Source organism: Eptatretus burgeri, chromosome 1 (assembly GCF_056783735.1).
Source record: "Eptatretus burgeri isolate ZD-2024b chromosome 1, Ebu_testis_v1, whole genome shotgun sequence".
Taxonomy (NCBI): domain Eukaryota; kingdom Metazoa; phylum Chordata; class Myxini; order Myxiniformes; family Myxinidae; genus Eptatretus; species Eptatretus burgeri.
In genome coordinates, this window is record NC_140961.1 from 94868136 (window position 1) to 94884998 (window position 16863).

Consider the following 16863-nt stretch of genomic DNA (forward strand, 5'->3'; position numbering starts at 1 on the left):
GAATCCACATAGGCTGGAAGTGTTTCCGACTCACTCACTTCATACGTTAAGAATGAATCGTCCAGTTCAAGTTTTCGGAACACAAACCAAGAATCAACCGAGACAAAGTCAGATTAGATAGGCTAGATGTGAAGTGAATGTCCTTGGGGAAGTGAGGCTTTCCGAAGTCTGTACCAAAGTGCCCAATAGGCAATAGTCCAAGTTCCTCTCTATCAGGCTTGACAGAGATGATACGGTCAGCCAGTTGACGCTTCCCTGCATTTGGAACATCCTCACTGAATAAGGCAAAGGGCACAAACTCAGCTGTTAAGTACCAAAGATGACGCTGTAGAGCTTTGATAGCGGATGCAGAAACCTCGGGGTCCACAGAGCCAAAGCATATGAGATCTTTATACAGACACAAATCGTTGTATGGCTCATGTACACAATCCTCCGTGAAAACACAATTTCCGGGAAAAAATACCATTTTCCGGGAAACTGTGCCAACAAATTACAAGCCAACCATGTTGCAAACATCATCAAACGAGCAGTACATTGATATGTCAGAATTATTTCACCATGAGACACAAGTTTTGATCACTATACAGTGAAAAATAACACTTATTCTGAAAAATGCGCAGTAGCTGCGTGCCTGAATTTTGACCCCGATGTGGACCCCCAAGATGATGACCGAAAATTCTGAAAAAAAATGAGAAATGTTTTTTCATGTATTCGAACACATCTGCCCTATCGCCGTTATGTTTTTCAAACTTTCACAAAAAAGGGGGCGTTTGATGCACCCAAGTATATATATATATATATATATATATATATATATATATATATATATATATATATATATATATATATATATATATATATATATATATATATATATATATATATATATATATATACACGTACACACACACACACACACACACACACACACACACACACACACACACACACACACACTGGCAGAGTACCTTCCTGACGGGCGATACAACATGTTCTTCTGCAACATACCTTTTTATTTGGGTGGTGAATAGGCACCTGGCAGCTGCCTCAATCGCTCCGAAAAATAATTTAAAAAAAAGAAACCTGCGTTCTGTGCCTGAAGCAAAAACATAGGTACTGCTTATAAAAAAAAAACACCTCACTGCACTGCACAACGTGGGGACAGGAATAGTGTACTTACTGTAAATGATGGAAACTTGTAATACCATGGAAACCTTGGAGTGGTACGACTAGATACATATTTACATCGAGAATTTGCATTCTCCCCTCTCTCCCCTCTCTTCCCACCTGCCCCAAGACCACCGGTAAAGATAAAAACACCTTTATACATTACTTGGGGTCGCCCTGATCCGATGTAGCGAGTCTGGATGTAATCGGCCCAGAACTGGAGAAGGAGTAGCGCGATAAACAAACACAAACGAACACCAGTCCGTGAATTATATATAGGAAGGATATGCATATCATGGAAATAGTACGTTACATCTTTTCATCAACATATTGCAATTCCCCAGACAGAGCCACACAGTCAATACATCGATCTCATCATTTGAATGGTGGATCTCAAGACCTACCAACCCACAACCACCAACACTTCCTCCCTCCCCCCTTTTACACCAAATGCTCTGGTTAGTTTAAATTTAATGAGGCAATTTTCATCTGGCAGGATGGCTTTGATAGTTGAGAGACAGCACACTTGCCTCGAAGGTGTCTAGCCTGGGTTTGAATCCCATGCAGGCTATAAACTGTCATCCTGGTGTATGTATCACAGGCTGGCTGATTCATCAATGTGTGTGCCATCTATCACCTGGACGTTAAACCGGGAGACGACAACGAGGAGTCTGCTGCCGTCATTAGTGGATGGACGTCTAGGATCCCATAGTGTCCTTCGCAAAGAGTAGGCGAGCTATCGGCAGCACCCTGAACAAATTCCAAATTTGTGCCCGTACCTATGGAGCACTGCATCAGCGGCACAGCCATGCTCCCGGCAAATGATCCGGCCTGCATGCAAAGAAGAAGTCGATTTCATTGTCGAGCTAAGATGAGCGGACGACCTTGAATCGGCAGAGACGAGGCGAATTCCGCGAAGCCATTCTTACATTTCAAAGGATCTCTTCCTCCATCACCTTCATCTCAGATTAGTTCATCCAAGTTGATAAAATTGCACAATTTAGACATTTGATGTTGTTGTTCTTCCCGTAGAGTTGCTTGCACACATTTTTAACAAGACCGTTTCCTCTTCAATTTCTTCGACGTTGGTGAAATTCCGGGTGATTTTGAATTGATCGAATGTTTCGATTCATGCTTCGAACACAAAGCTTTGAGCGTCGGTGACGGAAGCACATCACGTGTTTAACCTTCCATCATCTGAACACAGTTAGTTTCCCACAGCAATTGAATTGTAAAAATGTTAAAATCACATCCAGAGATTGAAAACATCTATTACCTGGGCCCACAAAAGGTGGTGGAGGTTATGTTTTCACCCCTGTTTGTCTGCTTGCCTGTCTGTTGGGATTTCCTAGATATCCCTTATTGTTGGGTTTTTCCGTGCGTGCGTGCGCGCGCGTGGTTGCGTGCGTGCGTGCATGCGCGTGTGTGTGTCTGCAACGCGAGGCTCCACAGCACAAACCAGCAAACCGATTTTGATGAAACTTGGCGAACAGGTGCCATCTGAGCTGGGAGTGTGTGCGTTTGAGTTTCGTTGCGAAGCAACCACCCGTTGCTATGCAGCGGCCGAAAAACCGCGTTCACTATTTTCAATACTTGTCCTACAGTTTTGAATGTGGAGAAACGAGACTTCGGAATTAAACACTTCGAGATATTTAGAAAATTTTACTCGCGCCGATTTTTGATTTCGGTTTTATTTTTCAAATGGTCGTCCTTCAAAAATAGGGTGTCTATTTACCGTCATTTTTTTATGAGGAGTGCCAGTTGGCAAAATACGCAATAGGAAAAATCTTGCCGGACAGAGGAACAATTGTATGTGAACCAATATGTCTTGGCAATGAATCTTCGTCGGTGGATCAGTCAGAATGAAAAGCATCGTATCCAGCGCTTCGATCCTAGCAGATCCCTTGTCGCCTCCCGGCTTGTCTGTCTGTTTGTGTGCAGGGTATCTCAAAAAGTTGTGGATGGATTTGAATGAAATTTGGAGGGCAGGTTGGGTGTGTGACAAGGACGTACTAATTTGATTTTGGTGACGATCCAGATCCAGATCCAGCTACTGGAATTTTTTATGTGATTTTTTCACCATCGAGAGATAGGGCCAAAACTAATATACAGCATGATATTTATAAACGTTGTGGATGGATTCGGACAAAACTTGTTGGGCAGGTTGGGTGTGTAACAAGGACAAATTGATTCGATTTTGCTGAAGATCCGATTGCATATCCGGAAACAAGAATTAATAATTTCCTTTTCGTAAATCTTCACCATTGAGTGATGGAGCCAAAAACGATATTGCATTTTTCATTGTGTGTTTGTTTGTGGGCAGCGCAAAAAGTTGTGGACGGATTCGGATGAAATTTGATGGGCAGGTTGCGTGTGTGACACGAACGAACTGATTAGATTTTGGGGAAGATCTGAATGCAGATCCAGGTCCAATTATTTTTTTCAGTGATTTTTCACCATTGAGAGATAGCGTGATAAACCGATATACTGAATATCACGAGGTCTCAAAAGGTTATGGATGGATTCAGAAGAAATTTGGTGTACAGGATGTGTTTGTGACGAGGACAAATTGAATTGTGTGACAAGGACTAACATACAAGCCATTGAGGCAAGCCCACAAAAGCTATTGCACCATTTTTCGCAATAGGTCGGCATGAACGTGACAAGTATCCATCCAATGTTGAACTGCATCTTCATCATACCCTTTCTACATTTTCCGGCATTTTGGGTGTCCTACCCTCTCCCGATCCCATTTTCTCCTCTCCTCCCCCCTCCCATTTTCTCTTCAACCTCTTTTCTCTTCTACCCCTTTTCTCTTCTACCCCTTTTCTCTTCTACCCCTTTTCTCTTCCACCCCTTTTCTCTTCCACCCCTTTTCTCTTCCACCCCTTTTCTCTTCTACCCCTTTTCTCTCTTCTACCCCTTTTCTCTTCTTCTCTTTCCCCTTTTCTCTTCTACCCCTTTTCCCCTCTTCGCCCCTTTTCCCCTCTTCGCCCCTTTTCCCCTCTTCGCCCCTTTTCCCCTCTTCGCCCCTTTTCCCCTCTTCGCCCTTTTCCCCTCTTCGCCCCTTTTCCCCTCTTCGCCCTTTTCCCCTCTTCGCCCTTTTCCCCTCTTCGCCCCTTTTCCCCTCTTCGCCCCTTTTCCCCTCTTCGCCCTTTTCCCCTCTTCGCCCCTTTTTCCCCTCTTCGCCCTTTTCCCCTCTTCGCCCTTTTCCCCTCTTCGCCCTTTTCCCCTCTTCGCCCTTTTCACCTCTTCGCCCTTTTTCCCCTCTTCGCCCTTTTCCCCTCTTCGCCCTTTTCCCCCTCTTTCCCCTCCCTTTTCACCTCTTCACCCTTTTTCCCCTCCTTCCCTCCTTTTCCCCATTCTCCCCCTTCACTCCTCCTCCCCATTTTGCCACCTCTCTTCTCCTCCCCCTCCCTTCTTCCCCCTCCCTTCTTCCCCCCTCCCTTCTCCCCCTCCCTTCTTTCCCCCTCCCTTCTTTCCCCTCCCTTCTTTCCCCCTCCCTTCTTCCCCCTCCCTTCTTCCCCCTCCCTTCTTCCCCCTCCCTTCTTCCCCCTCCTTCTTTCCCCCTCCCTTCTCCCCCCTCCCTTCTCCCCCTCCCTTCTTCCCCCTCCCTTCTTTCCCCCCTCCTTCTTTCCCCCTCCCTTCTTTCCCCTCCCTTCTTTCCCCCTCCCTTCTTTCTCCCTCCCTTCTTTCTCCCTCCTTTCTTTCCCCCTCCTTCTTTCCCCCTCCCTTCTTTCCCCCTCCTTCTTTCCCCCTCCCTTCTTTCCCCTCCCTTCTTTCCCCCTCCCTTCTTTCCCCCTCCCTTCTTTCCCCTCCCTTCTTTCCCCCTCCCTTCTTTCCCCCTCCCTTCTTTCCCCTCCCTTCTTTCCCCCTCCCTTCTTTCCCCCTCCCTTCTTTCCCCCTCCCTTCTTTCCCCTCCCTTCTTTCCCTCCCTTCTTTCCCCCTCCTTTTCCTCTCCCTCTTTTCCTCTCCCCCTCTCTCCCTTTCCCTTTCTACCCTCTCACCCATCCCTTTACCTCCACTCTCCCTTCTCCTCCCTCCTCCCTCTCACCCCCCCAATCGCCTTTTCTCTTTCCCTACCTGCTCCTCTCCATTTCCTCTCTCTGTCACTCCATCTTTCCCCTCTGCTCCTCTTTCCACTCCCTATCCCTTACCACTCTGTTCCTTCTGGTGTTCTAAGTTTATTTTAGCGTTTTTATGCCTCCACTTACGAAGTCACCACAGGCATTATGTTTTTAGCTTGTCCGTCCGTCCATGATAATCTTCTCCGTTTTCTCTGCAACCGCTTATACGATTGAAACAAAATTTTCACCAGAAGTGTGACTACTGGTGGAGAATGTTTTAATGATTATGATGTTATAGGTCATGTGGTGTGGCAGCCATGTTGAAAAAAAAATGAAAAATTTGGTCCTCTGTATCTCTGAAATTGCTCCATGGAGAAAATTGAAACTTGGCACGTGTGGGGGGGCACACTCCCCTTGGCACACTCAACTTGGCACGTGTGGGCACACTCCCCATGAGGAATAGACGTTTTTTATTATTTTTTCATGATGTCATAAGTGGCTTTGTGATGATGTCATTGCATACGTCTAACGCATTATCCGATCAGAATGAAAATTTTGAGGGTTATCTCGGGCTAAATTGTTATGTTGGCGGGGGGGGGGGGGGAGGGTGGTGGAAACTGATGACGTCATCGGTCACATGAGTCAGCAACCTTTTTTTTTAACATAAAAACCTTCAAAAATGTTCTTTGAAATGGCTGGCTGAACAGTTCAAGGTGAAACTTTGCAGGTATGATCGCCTATCCATGAGGAACAAAAGGTTCTCCATATATGACATGTCACATGGTTTGGCAGCTATTGTTTTTTGAAGAATAAAACTTTAAAAATCTTCTTCTCTGGAACGTTTGGACAGATCAAAGGGGAAACTATACCCACATGTTCCCCAAGCCTTGGGGATATCAGGGTGGATATAAATAAGTCATAGGTCACATGGTCTAGATGGCAGCCATATTGGATTGAATGAAAATCTTTAAAAACGATTTCTCTTGAACCATGTCATCAATTGACATGAAACGTCACAATTATGATTTAGTAGTCATGGGGAATATATATATATATATATATATATATATATATATATATATATATATATATATATATATATATATATATATATATTTATATATTTTGTACTGGCAGATACAATCTGTCGCTTGGCTGATAGGAACAATAAAGTGGGGGGGGGGGTGGAGAAAGAGAATGGCTTTGCTGTGATAATGTGTGCATGCAAGAGCAGCTGCTGGGGTGGGGGGAGATAGGTGGTTGAGGTGGGTGGGGGAAGTTGGGCGAGTGGTGTGGGGGGATAGGTGGATGGTGGTCGGTCCATTCATGGTTAATTTTATTTTTCTGCTCCACCCACCCATATACCCACCCAGGACGCATTTGGGTACAATGAGGAGAAAGAAAGCATCACAAGAAATTCAGAGAGAGACGCTGAGCTGTTTTCTTCTGCCTGCCGTCAACTTGCTGCTGTCATGTCTGACATTCACACCCTGAAAACCAGTGGCCTGAGTAACAATGTATGAATGATCGCACTTTTATATCTGCATTTTGCCACAATCCATCGACCGCTTTCTCACATGCAAACATTTTGAGTTGACAAATGCCTTTTACATAAGTTGTATTTTAAACTGTTGGTATTTGAAATAAAAAAAATTGATACAGAGTCTAGGCTGGTGGAAGAGCGAGAACACACAATGGCTCACGCCGCAACATTACAAAAGGAACAGCAGGAGAAGGAAGACATTCCAACAGCAGGACGGAGGGAGAAAATAGATGCAGACGGACAAAAATGGGATTCGGATTACGGTGAGGAGTTGGGAAGAATGCAAGGGATGAACAAGGTGGATACAGAAGTAAAATATTTTGGGATGAGTGACAGGGGAGTGGGGGGGGGGGTTACCGGGTGTCAAATATCATGGTTTTGGATTCGGTGGGTGAACTGCTGTTTTGAAGACCTGAAGGGAAGAATGCAATTGAAGAGAGTGTGGAAAGTGGTTTCACAGGTCAGAAAATTTTAGGAACAAATGAGTGGAGGTGAGCAGGTAATTTCACCAGGAGGGGTTGGTGGTGGACTGCATGCAGCCTGCAGATACCGAGGGGGGACAAAGCACAGAAAGGGAAGAGAGTGCAAGACCAGAAAGGAGGACGAAGACAGAGACCACAAACCTGTTTGCGATGGCAAAGTGATACACCCATAGACTCAGCTTCAGGGTGAGAGATTCCAATGATCTTGAAGGCCTTGGTTTCTTTAGCGTCAAGTTGAGCAAGATCTGAGGCAAGGGAGCCAGCCAGAGGGAAGAGCTGCACTCCATCAAGCTGCGAGTGAAAGCCTTGTTGGTGGATAGAAGTTCAGTTGTGCCAAAGAAGGACTTTCCTGATGGAGGATGCCCAGTCGGCGGCTGGCTTTGCAGGAGAACTTTGAAATGTGGCTTGCCCAAGAGGAATCATGGCTGAGGAGAGAGACAGAGAGACACAGACACATCGATCTATCTATCTATATCTATCTCTCTCAATATATACAGTATAGATATTTTATATATATATATATATATATATATATATATATATATATATATATATATATATATATATATATATATATATATATATATATATCTTCTTCCTCTTTCGGCTTGCTCCCGCTAGGGGTCGCCACAGCGGACCAACTGTCTCCATTTTGCTCTATCCTCCACATCTTCCATTGACACTCCAACCACCCGCATGTCCGCCCTCACCGCATCCATGAACCTCTTCTTTGGCCTTCCTCTTCTCCTCCTGCCTGGCGGCTCCATCTTCAACATCCTTCTCCCGATATACTCCGTTTCCCTCCTGTGCACATGTCCAAACCATCTCAATCTCGCCTCTCTCACTTTGTCTCCAAACCGTCCTACCTGCACTGTCCCTCTAATACACTCATTTCTTATCCTATCCATCCTCGTCACTCCCAACGAGAATCGCAGCATCTTTAACTCTGCCACCTCCAGCTCTGCTTCCTGTCTTTTTGTTAGCGCCACCGCCTCCAAACCATACAACATAGCTGGTCTCACTACCGTCTTATATACTTTCCCCTTCACTCTTGCAGCTACCCTTCTGTCACAAATCACTCCTGCAACTCTTCTCCACCCACTCCATCCTGCCTGCACTCTCTTTTTCACTTCTCTCCCACACTCTCCGTTACTTTGGACAGTTGATCCCAAGTATTTAAACCAATCCACCTTCCCCACCTCAACTCCTTGCAACTGCACCATACCACCACCCTCCCTCTCATTTACGCACATATACTCCGTCTTACTCCTACTGACCAACATTCCCCTTCTCTCCCAGTGCGTACCTCCACCTCTCAAGGCTCGATTCAGCCTGCTCCCTACTCTCCCTACAGATCATGATGTCATCCGCGAACATCATAGTCCATGGAGACTCTAGTCTGATCTCGTCCGTCAACCTGTCCATCACCATTGCAAACAGGAAAGGGCTCAGAGTCGATCCTTGGTGCAATCCCACTTTAACCTTAAACCGGTCCGTCATTCCTACCGCACACCTCACCGCTGTCACACTGTCCTCATACATATCCTGCACGATCCTCACATACTTCTCCACCACTCCCGACTTCCTCATACAATGCCACAACTCATCTCTTGGCACCCTATCATAAGCTTTCTCTAAATCCACAAACACACAATGTAACTCTTTCTGGCCTTCCCTGTACTTCTCCATCAACATTCTCAAAGCAAACATCGCATCAGTGGTGCTCTTTCCTGGCATAAACCCATATTGCTGCTCACAGATCGTCACCTCTCCTCTCAACCGAGCTTCCACTACTCTTTCCCACAACTTCATGGTGTGGCTTAACAACTTTATCCCTCTGTAATTTCCACAGCTCTGCACATCACCCTTATTCTTGAAAATCGGAATCAGTACACTTAATCTCCACTCCTCCGGCATCCTCTCACTTTCCAAGACTTTATTAAACAATCTGGTTAACAACCCCACTGCCATCTCTCCTAAGCACTTCCATGCCTCCACTGGTATACCATCTGGGCCAACCGCCTTTCCACTTTTCATCTTCTTCATAGCAGTCCTCACTTCATCCTTACTGATCCACCCCACTTCCAGATTCACTATCTCCACCTCTTCCAACCTTCTCTCTCTCTCATTTTCTTCATTCATCAGCTCCTCAAAGTACTCCATCCACCTTCTCAACACACTCTCCTCGCTCGTCAGCACATTCCCATTTTGCGTCCTTTATCACCCGAACCTGCAGCACATCCTTCCCAGCTCGGTCCCTCTGTCTTGCCAATCGGTATAAATCCTTTTCCCCCTTCTTTTGTATCCAACTTCTCACAGCTCGTCATATGCCTTTTCCTTGGCCTTTGCCACCTCTCTTTTGCTTTTCGACGCCACTCCTTGTACTCCTGCCGACTTTCTTCATCTCTCCTGACTATCCCACTTCTTTTTAGCCAACCCCTTCTTCCTTATACTTTCCTGTACTTCCTCATTCCACCACCAAGTCTCCTTATCTTCCTTCCTCTGTCCAGATGTCACACCAAGTACCTTCCGCGCTATCTCCCTCACAACTTCTGCTGTCGTTGCCCAATCATCCCACCCATCTTTACCACCATCCAGCGCCTGTCTCACCTCCTCCCTAAATTTCACGCAACAGTCTTCCTCCTTCAGCTTCCACCATCTGGTCCTTGGTTCAGCCCTCACTCTCTTCCTCAACCTCACCTCGAAAGTCATCCTGCAGACCACCAATCGATGCTGTCGAGCTACACTCTCCCCCTGCAACAACCTTACAGTCACTAATCTCTTTCAGGTTGCATCTCCTACTTAAGATGTAATCCACCTGTGTGCACTTTCCTCCACTCTTGTATGTCACTCTGTGTTCCTCCTTCTTCTTGAAATACGTGTTTACCACTGCCATTTCCATTCTTTTTGCAAACTCTACCACCATTTGCCCTTCCACATTTCTCTTGTTGAGACCGTACCTCCCCATCACCTCCTCATCCTCTTTATTCCCTTCCCCAACATGTCCATTGAAATCTGCTCCAATCACCACTCTTTCATCCTTGGATACACTCTCCACCACTTCATCTAACTCACTCCAGAAATCTTCTTTATATTCCATCTCACACCCCATATGTGGGGCATATGCACTGATGACATTCATCATCACCCCTTCAATTTCCAACTTCACACTCATCACTCGGTCAGACACCCTCCTCACCTCCAATACCCTCTTGACATGATCTTCCTTCAGGATTATCCCGACACCATTTCTCCTCCCATCCACACCATGGTAGAACAGTTTGAAACCACCTCCAATGCTCCTCGCCTTACTCCCCATCCACTTGGTCTCTTGTACACACAGTATGTCCACCTTTCTTCTCTCCATCATATCAGCCAACTCTCGCCCTTTGCCAGTCATCGTCCCAACATTCAGAGTTCCAACTCTCACCTCCACACTTCTACCCTTGCCCCTCTCCCACTGCCTCCGGAGTCGCCTTCCCCGTCTCCTTCTCCTCCTTCGCCCAGCAGTAGCACAATTTCCACTGGTACCCTGCTGACCACCGGTACCGGTGGCGGTCGTTGGTAACCCGGGCCTCGACCGATCCGGTATGGAAATTCGTTTTGTTGTCCGCATAATGATTTGGCATAGGTTTTTACGCCGGATGCCCTTCCTGACGCAACCCTGGTCGCCTCTTACGACACACAGGGATATGGTACACCTATTCTAACCGGGGCATACACCGGGCCCAGTACAACTGGTGCTCATTTCGCCGACCTCGGAAGGATGGCAGGCTGGGTCAACCCCCTGGTGTTTTCGACTTGGTTTATATATATTTATATATATAGATATATATATATATATATATATATATATATATATATATATATATATATATATATATATATATATATATATATATATATTATATAAATACATACATATATATATATATATATATACACATATACATACATATATTAATTCAGTGTCCCAACGGGGCTTGAACTCAGGACCTCTTGGGTCCCAAGCCACTGCCCTTACCACTGCGCCAACACCAGGCTTGACACCTGGACACACACTTAGACATAACTGATCTTCGGAAATGGTGTTCTGTGAATTTCCACAACTGTAATATATATATATATATATATATATATATATATATATATATATATATATATATATATATATATATATATATATATATATATATATTACAGTTGTGGAAATTCACAGAACACCATTCAGGTTCCCCGAAGATCAGTTATGTCTAAGTGTGTGTCCAGGTTAAATTTCCCCACCGATGTATAATGGGAATTATTTGTGTGCCGGGCTGTGAACCTTTGAGGTAGTGTTATTCTTTCCTATCTTTATTTTAAACAACATCTCCTCACCACCTTCACCACAACCACCAACATCTCCTCACCAGCATCTCCACGGCGCCGCCTTTTTCCCCAACAAACAACATCTCCTCAAACACCAATCTCCACAACCAAACGAACTTCTCCTCACCATCATCTCCACAAACAACAACATCTCCTCACCACCTTCACCACAACCGCCAACATCTCCTCACCAGCATCTCCACGGCGCCACCATCTTTTCCCCAACAAACAACATCTTCACAAATGAACACGATGGCATCCTCGACAGCGGCAAAAGTGATTTCAAACACGGCCGCGCATGACTTGCAAAACGGATCAAAACGACGAAAGGGGCGGAGCCAGTCGGGGGTGAAAGTTCAAGGGTGAAAGGGGCATGTGCCACCTTCGGGTGGCGAAGCCTACAGCAGCGTCACCCTCCGGGCTATAAAAAGGTGCGTTTCGACGCAGAGTTGGTCGGAGTTGGTCAGAGTTTGGTCGGTGGAGGCAGTCAAGTTGGTGAGTCCAAATGGTGGTTGTTGATCGAGTGGAGTTCGTTCTTCGTCGGAGCCAACCAAGTCACCAAGTTGTTGGCCATTGGAGCCAGCAGCGAAGTCGCCAGCCAGAGAGAGGTCGCCAGCCGGAGAGAAGTCGCCAACCAGCTACGTGATGGTCCGAGCAATTGGGCTCCGAGTCGGTCGACCGACGCTGAGGAGTGAGCGAGCTCTTAAAGAGCACCAACTCTAAAAGAGCAAGACCCGTTCGCTCCTCTGAAGCGTCGTCAGTCAGGCCCGATCGACCAGGCCGCGCTGCTCGGCCCTGGACCAACCAAGCCGCTGTTACAACAGCTGCCGCTTTGACAACAGAGACATATGGCGGGTCGCCGACCAAAAGACCCATCGAGTCTCCTCAAGGGCGACAAAGGTAACCTGCCCGGCCTCGCGGAGCTCCTTCGGTCATCCCGGCTCCGAGGAACATTTTAAAGGCTTACGAGCCCAGTTATATCTTTCTTTTCTGGGGTTTTTGCATGGAAGTCTGTGGCGCCTTGTCCGTAAGTATAATTGTTGTAAGTGCATGTACATAATAAATAGATATCGGCTGTAGGTTTTTGCTCGTGTCATGTCCCATCCCCCCATTCATTGCATATGTGTGAAAATAAATGTCCCCATTGTTGAAATGTCACGTGCTCGTTGCGTCCTTTCCTGCCATTGACTGCCATAATTGCGTTTGGAATAAATAGCTGGCTGATTAATAGCCGATAAACCATACATCTGGTCCGACGGGGCTTGGCGATATAAAACCTCTCGGCAATCGCAAATGGAACGAGCTGCTTAAAGCGGCTCGTTTTCGTGCAGGCTCCGTTGAGGTGTAAATCCCCGGCATTTCTGTCTGCGCGAATAATTAGGTACATCGACAATTCGGCGATCGACCCTGTAGCGCGGACAGAAGAGTTGGCTGGTTTATGGTGTGGTTAACAACACCCGTAGCTGCGTTTCGGCGTTGATCCGAAAAGCTGCGACTAGATTGCTCGTCCGGTGGGCGCGCGCGGCTGCAATTTAGCTAAAAGCGGTCGCCCGTACGCCGAACAGGCGAGAATCCACAACTATATATATATATTGGGTGGTTGCTAGACTACTGTAATTCTCAGGTTTTCCATCTGTCTGTATGTATGTAATGGACAGCTCTGGAGGCCAGAGGAGTCAACCGATTTTGATGAAACTTGACTGGTAGGTTCATACCAGGATCTAATTGTATGCTTTTGAACACCGTTGCTATGGACGCCACCGTTGCCTAGCAACGGTATTTTGATTTTTTTTTTTTAACAATCCGAAAAATATTTTTACGTATTTTTTTCGAAAATCAAAAATTTCCTTCCACGCTTTTATGCGCACTATAATCAACCTCTTTGTCAAAAATTTTTGTAAATTTTGTAAAATAAAAAAACTGTATGACGAGTATGCAATTATATAGCGACCACCCATGTCGCTTACCGGCTTGTATGTGCATATATATATACCTCCATCTCGTGATCGTTACGGTTCTAGGAACCGTACGTATTCAACACACAGGTGTCCCAAGTCAGTTATGCCGTTAAGTATATGTTTAGACAGAGACCCTCCTTGTGTGTAGTGGGATATCAAAGGGGTGCGTTGCGATGTTTTTAGCCGAGTCTCGCGTCGCGAACGCTGGCTTTAAGAGTTCCGTCTTCTTCTTCTCCTTCTCCTCCTTCTCCTTCTCATTCTCATTCTCATTCTCATTCTCATTCTTCTTCTCCTTCTTCTTCCCCACTACGTGGGAGTACCTCCTGTGCAGCTTCCCTTCGCAGGGCAGCTCACCGGATGACGGAATTGGGGCAAAGCCTTCGGGACCCCCAATCTTTGATGATAGGAGGGAAACCACGGGGTAACATCCCTGGGTCAGATTGCGGGAGAGTGTGTCGGAGTGGTGCTGAGGTGTCGTCCACCAGACGGCGGTCTCCTTGGGTTAACCTGAGGCGGTCCCTTCGGGTGGGTGCCTGGAATTTCCTATCCCTAAGAGAGGATGATCACCTGTCTCTGTTATCATCTGAGTTCAAGCGTTTGGACATTGGGATTGCAGCTCTCTCTGAGGTTCGGAGACCGGATTGCGGTGAGATAATGGTGGGTGGTTACACCTACTATTGGTCTGGTCGCTCTGATGGTTACCATACCCAAGGAGTTGCTGTTGCTATGTCCAATAAGCTGACCCCAATGATAATTGAGGTAACACCGGTCAATGAGCGTATTAGGAGATTAAGGATTCGTCACTCCTTAGGTGTCATTTCCCTGGTCTCTGTTTATGCTCCGACTGAGGCGAGTGATCTCACCGTGAAGGAAGCATTCTACGCCACGCTCGAGTCTGTGGTTGATCAATGCCCCAGACGAGATACACTTCTTGTCTTGGGGGATTTCAATGCATCGACTGGAACTGATAGGGATGGTTATGAGACATGTGTTGGTCCCCATGGGTCAGGAATTATGAACCAGAATAGCACTAAGTTCCTTGACTTTGCAAGAAGTCATGGACTTCGGGTGGCTGGTTCATGGTTTCAGCGCCCACAAGCTCATCGCTGGACTTGGTATTCCAACGCTAGCGGTGTGGCAAAGGAGATTGACCATGTCCTCATTGACAGTCGTTGGAGGATGCTCCAGAACTGCAGGGTCGACCGGAGTGCTCAGTTCCTCAATACTGACCACAGGCTTGTTGTCGCAACTCTAAAGCTGCACCTTAAATCCTGGAGAATGGTACCATCCCAGCCGAGGCTGGATGTTGGCAAGCTCAGGGATGAGAGAGTAGCTGAGGAGTTTGCGAACAGGCTGAATGGACACTTCGGGGGTCTGGGTACTTTGGGGGGTCCTGAAGAGTTGTGGAGTGCCTTCAAGACCACCGTCCTTGATGTTGCCGGTGGATGTCTTGGAGCTCACCGCAGGGCAAAGAAGAATTTTGTCTCTCAAGGGACACTGGATACCATTGACCAGAGTCGCAGGGCCAGGCTGAATGGCAGAGCTGAGCTGTTCAGGGAGCTGAGGCGTAAAACTGTACGTGCACTGAGGGTGGACAAGGAGGCCTTTTTGCGAGGAATCTGTGAGGGGGTAGAGCATCACCTGTGGACAGGTGATTCTCGTCCTGCTTACAGGGGAATTCGCGCATTGCGTTCATCCAAGCCCATCGCTCGGAGCACTGCAGTTCGAGCAGAGAGTGGTAGGCTCTTGACAGAGGAGTCTGAAGTGAAGGCCCGCTGGGCCGGTTACTTTGAGCGGTTGTTCCAGGCTGATCCCCCAGCTGTCGAGTTGGACGTCAAGGGTGTTACAATCCCTGTTGCTGACCCTCGAATCAACTGTGGTCCACTTTCGCTTGTGGAAACACGGGCTGCGGTGAACCAGTTGAAACGGGGCAAAGCTCCAGGGATCTGTGGCATCCATGCTGAACTTCTCAAGGCTGGTGGAAATGCTGCACTCGTGTCGTTGCATGCAGTTTTGTGCTCTGCTTGGAACACAGGCATCATACAAACTGACTGGAAGAGGGGCCTTGTTGTCCCTCTCTGGAAAGAGAAGGGTGATCGCCAAGACTGCAACAACTACCGAGGGGTGACGCTGCTCTCAGTGCCCGGCAAGGTCTTTGCTCGGATAATTCTTGATAGAGTTCGCCACCATCTGCTTGAGCACCAGCGTCCAGAGCAGTCAGGCTTTACACCAAAGAGGTCAACGATTAACCGTATCCTTGCCCTTCGTGTCCTCACCGAACGCAGACGAGAGTTTCGGCAGGGGCTGCTTGCAGCCTATGTTGATCTCTGTAAAGCGTTCGATTCAGTGAATCGGGATGTCCTCTGGAGGATTCTTGGTCTTCGTGGGGTGCCACCAAAACTGATCGATCTGATGTCTGAACTCTACTCTGGTACTGAGAGTGCTGTGAAGTGTGGTGGTACCATCTCTGACTTATTTCCAGTTGTTACTGGAGTTCGTCAGGGGTGTGTACTGGCCCCCACACTTTTCAGCACTTGTATGGACTGGATTTTAGGGAGGATGTCGGAGAGATCAAGCTGCGGTGCATCGTTTGGGAATGTCAAGATCTCGGACCTTGATTTTGCAGATGATACAGTCATCTTTGCAGAGACTTTAGATATCCTTTTGGGGGCCCTCGAGGTGCTGAAAGAGGAGTCGGAGCCGCTGGGATTACGGGTTTCTTGGGTCAAAACTAAGATCCAGGCTTTCGATGACATCTTGGATGCTGCTGTCCTGTCTGTGTCTATTTGTGGTGAGGATGTTGAGGTCGTGGAGAGATTCACTTTCCTTGGCAGTGATATTCATGTCTCTGCTGGCTGTGAGTCAGAGGTCAATAGACGTCTGGGTCGGGCCTGGGGAGTCATGGATTCACTGGATCATGGGGTGTGGCGCTGCCGGTACCTGTGCGGGAGGACGAAAATCCGAGTCTTCAAGTCCTTGGTACTTCCAGTCTTGCTCTATGGATGAGAGACTTGGACTCTGACCAAGGATCTGAGACGGAGACTTAATTCCTTTGGTACCAGGTCTCTTCGGAGAATCCTTGGCTATCGCTGGTAGGATTTTGTGTCCAACGAGTGGTTGCTGAGAGAGACTCGGATGAGATTTGTTACCTGCATAGTCCGTGAGCGTCAGTTGCGACTGTATGGACATGTGGCTCGTTTTCCTGACGCTGATCCTGCTCACCAGATTCACTCAGCGAGGGAGTCTCATGAGTGGAGGAGGCCAGTGGGCCGACCACA

At 47.1% G+C, this 16863-nt stretch overlaps 1 protein-coding gene across 1 annotated transcript in view; it reads left to right on the forward strand.

Moving 5' to 3' along the window:
• The window catches only part of THOC5 (THO complex subunit 5), an 83815-nt gene that overhangs the window by 1151 nt on the left and 65801 nt on the right, over nucleotides 1–16863 (forward strand). The window contains exon 2 of the mRNA XM_085892006.1: nucleotides 6608–6751. Within this exon, the coding sequence (XP_085748132.1) occupies nucleotides 6608–6751 (144 nt within the window). The remainder of the gene's footprint in view (nucleotides 1–6607; nucleotides 6752–16863) is intronic.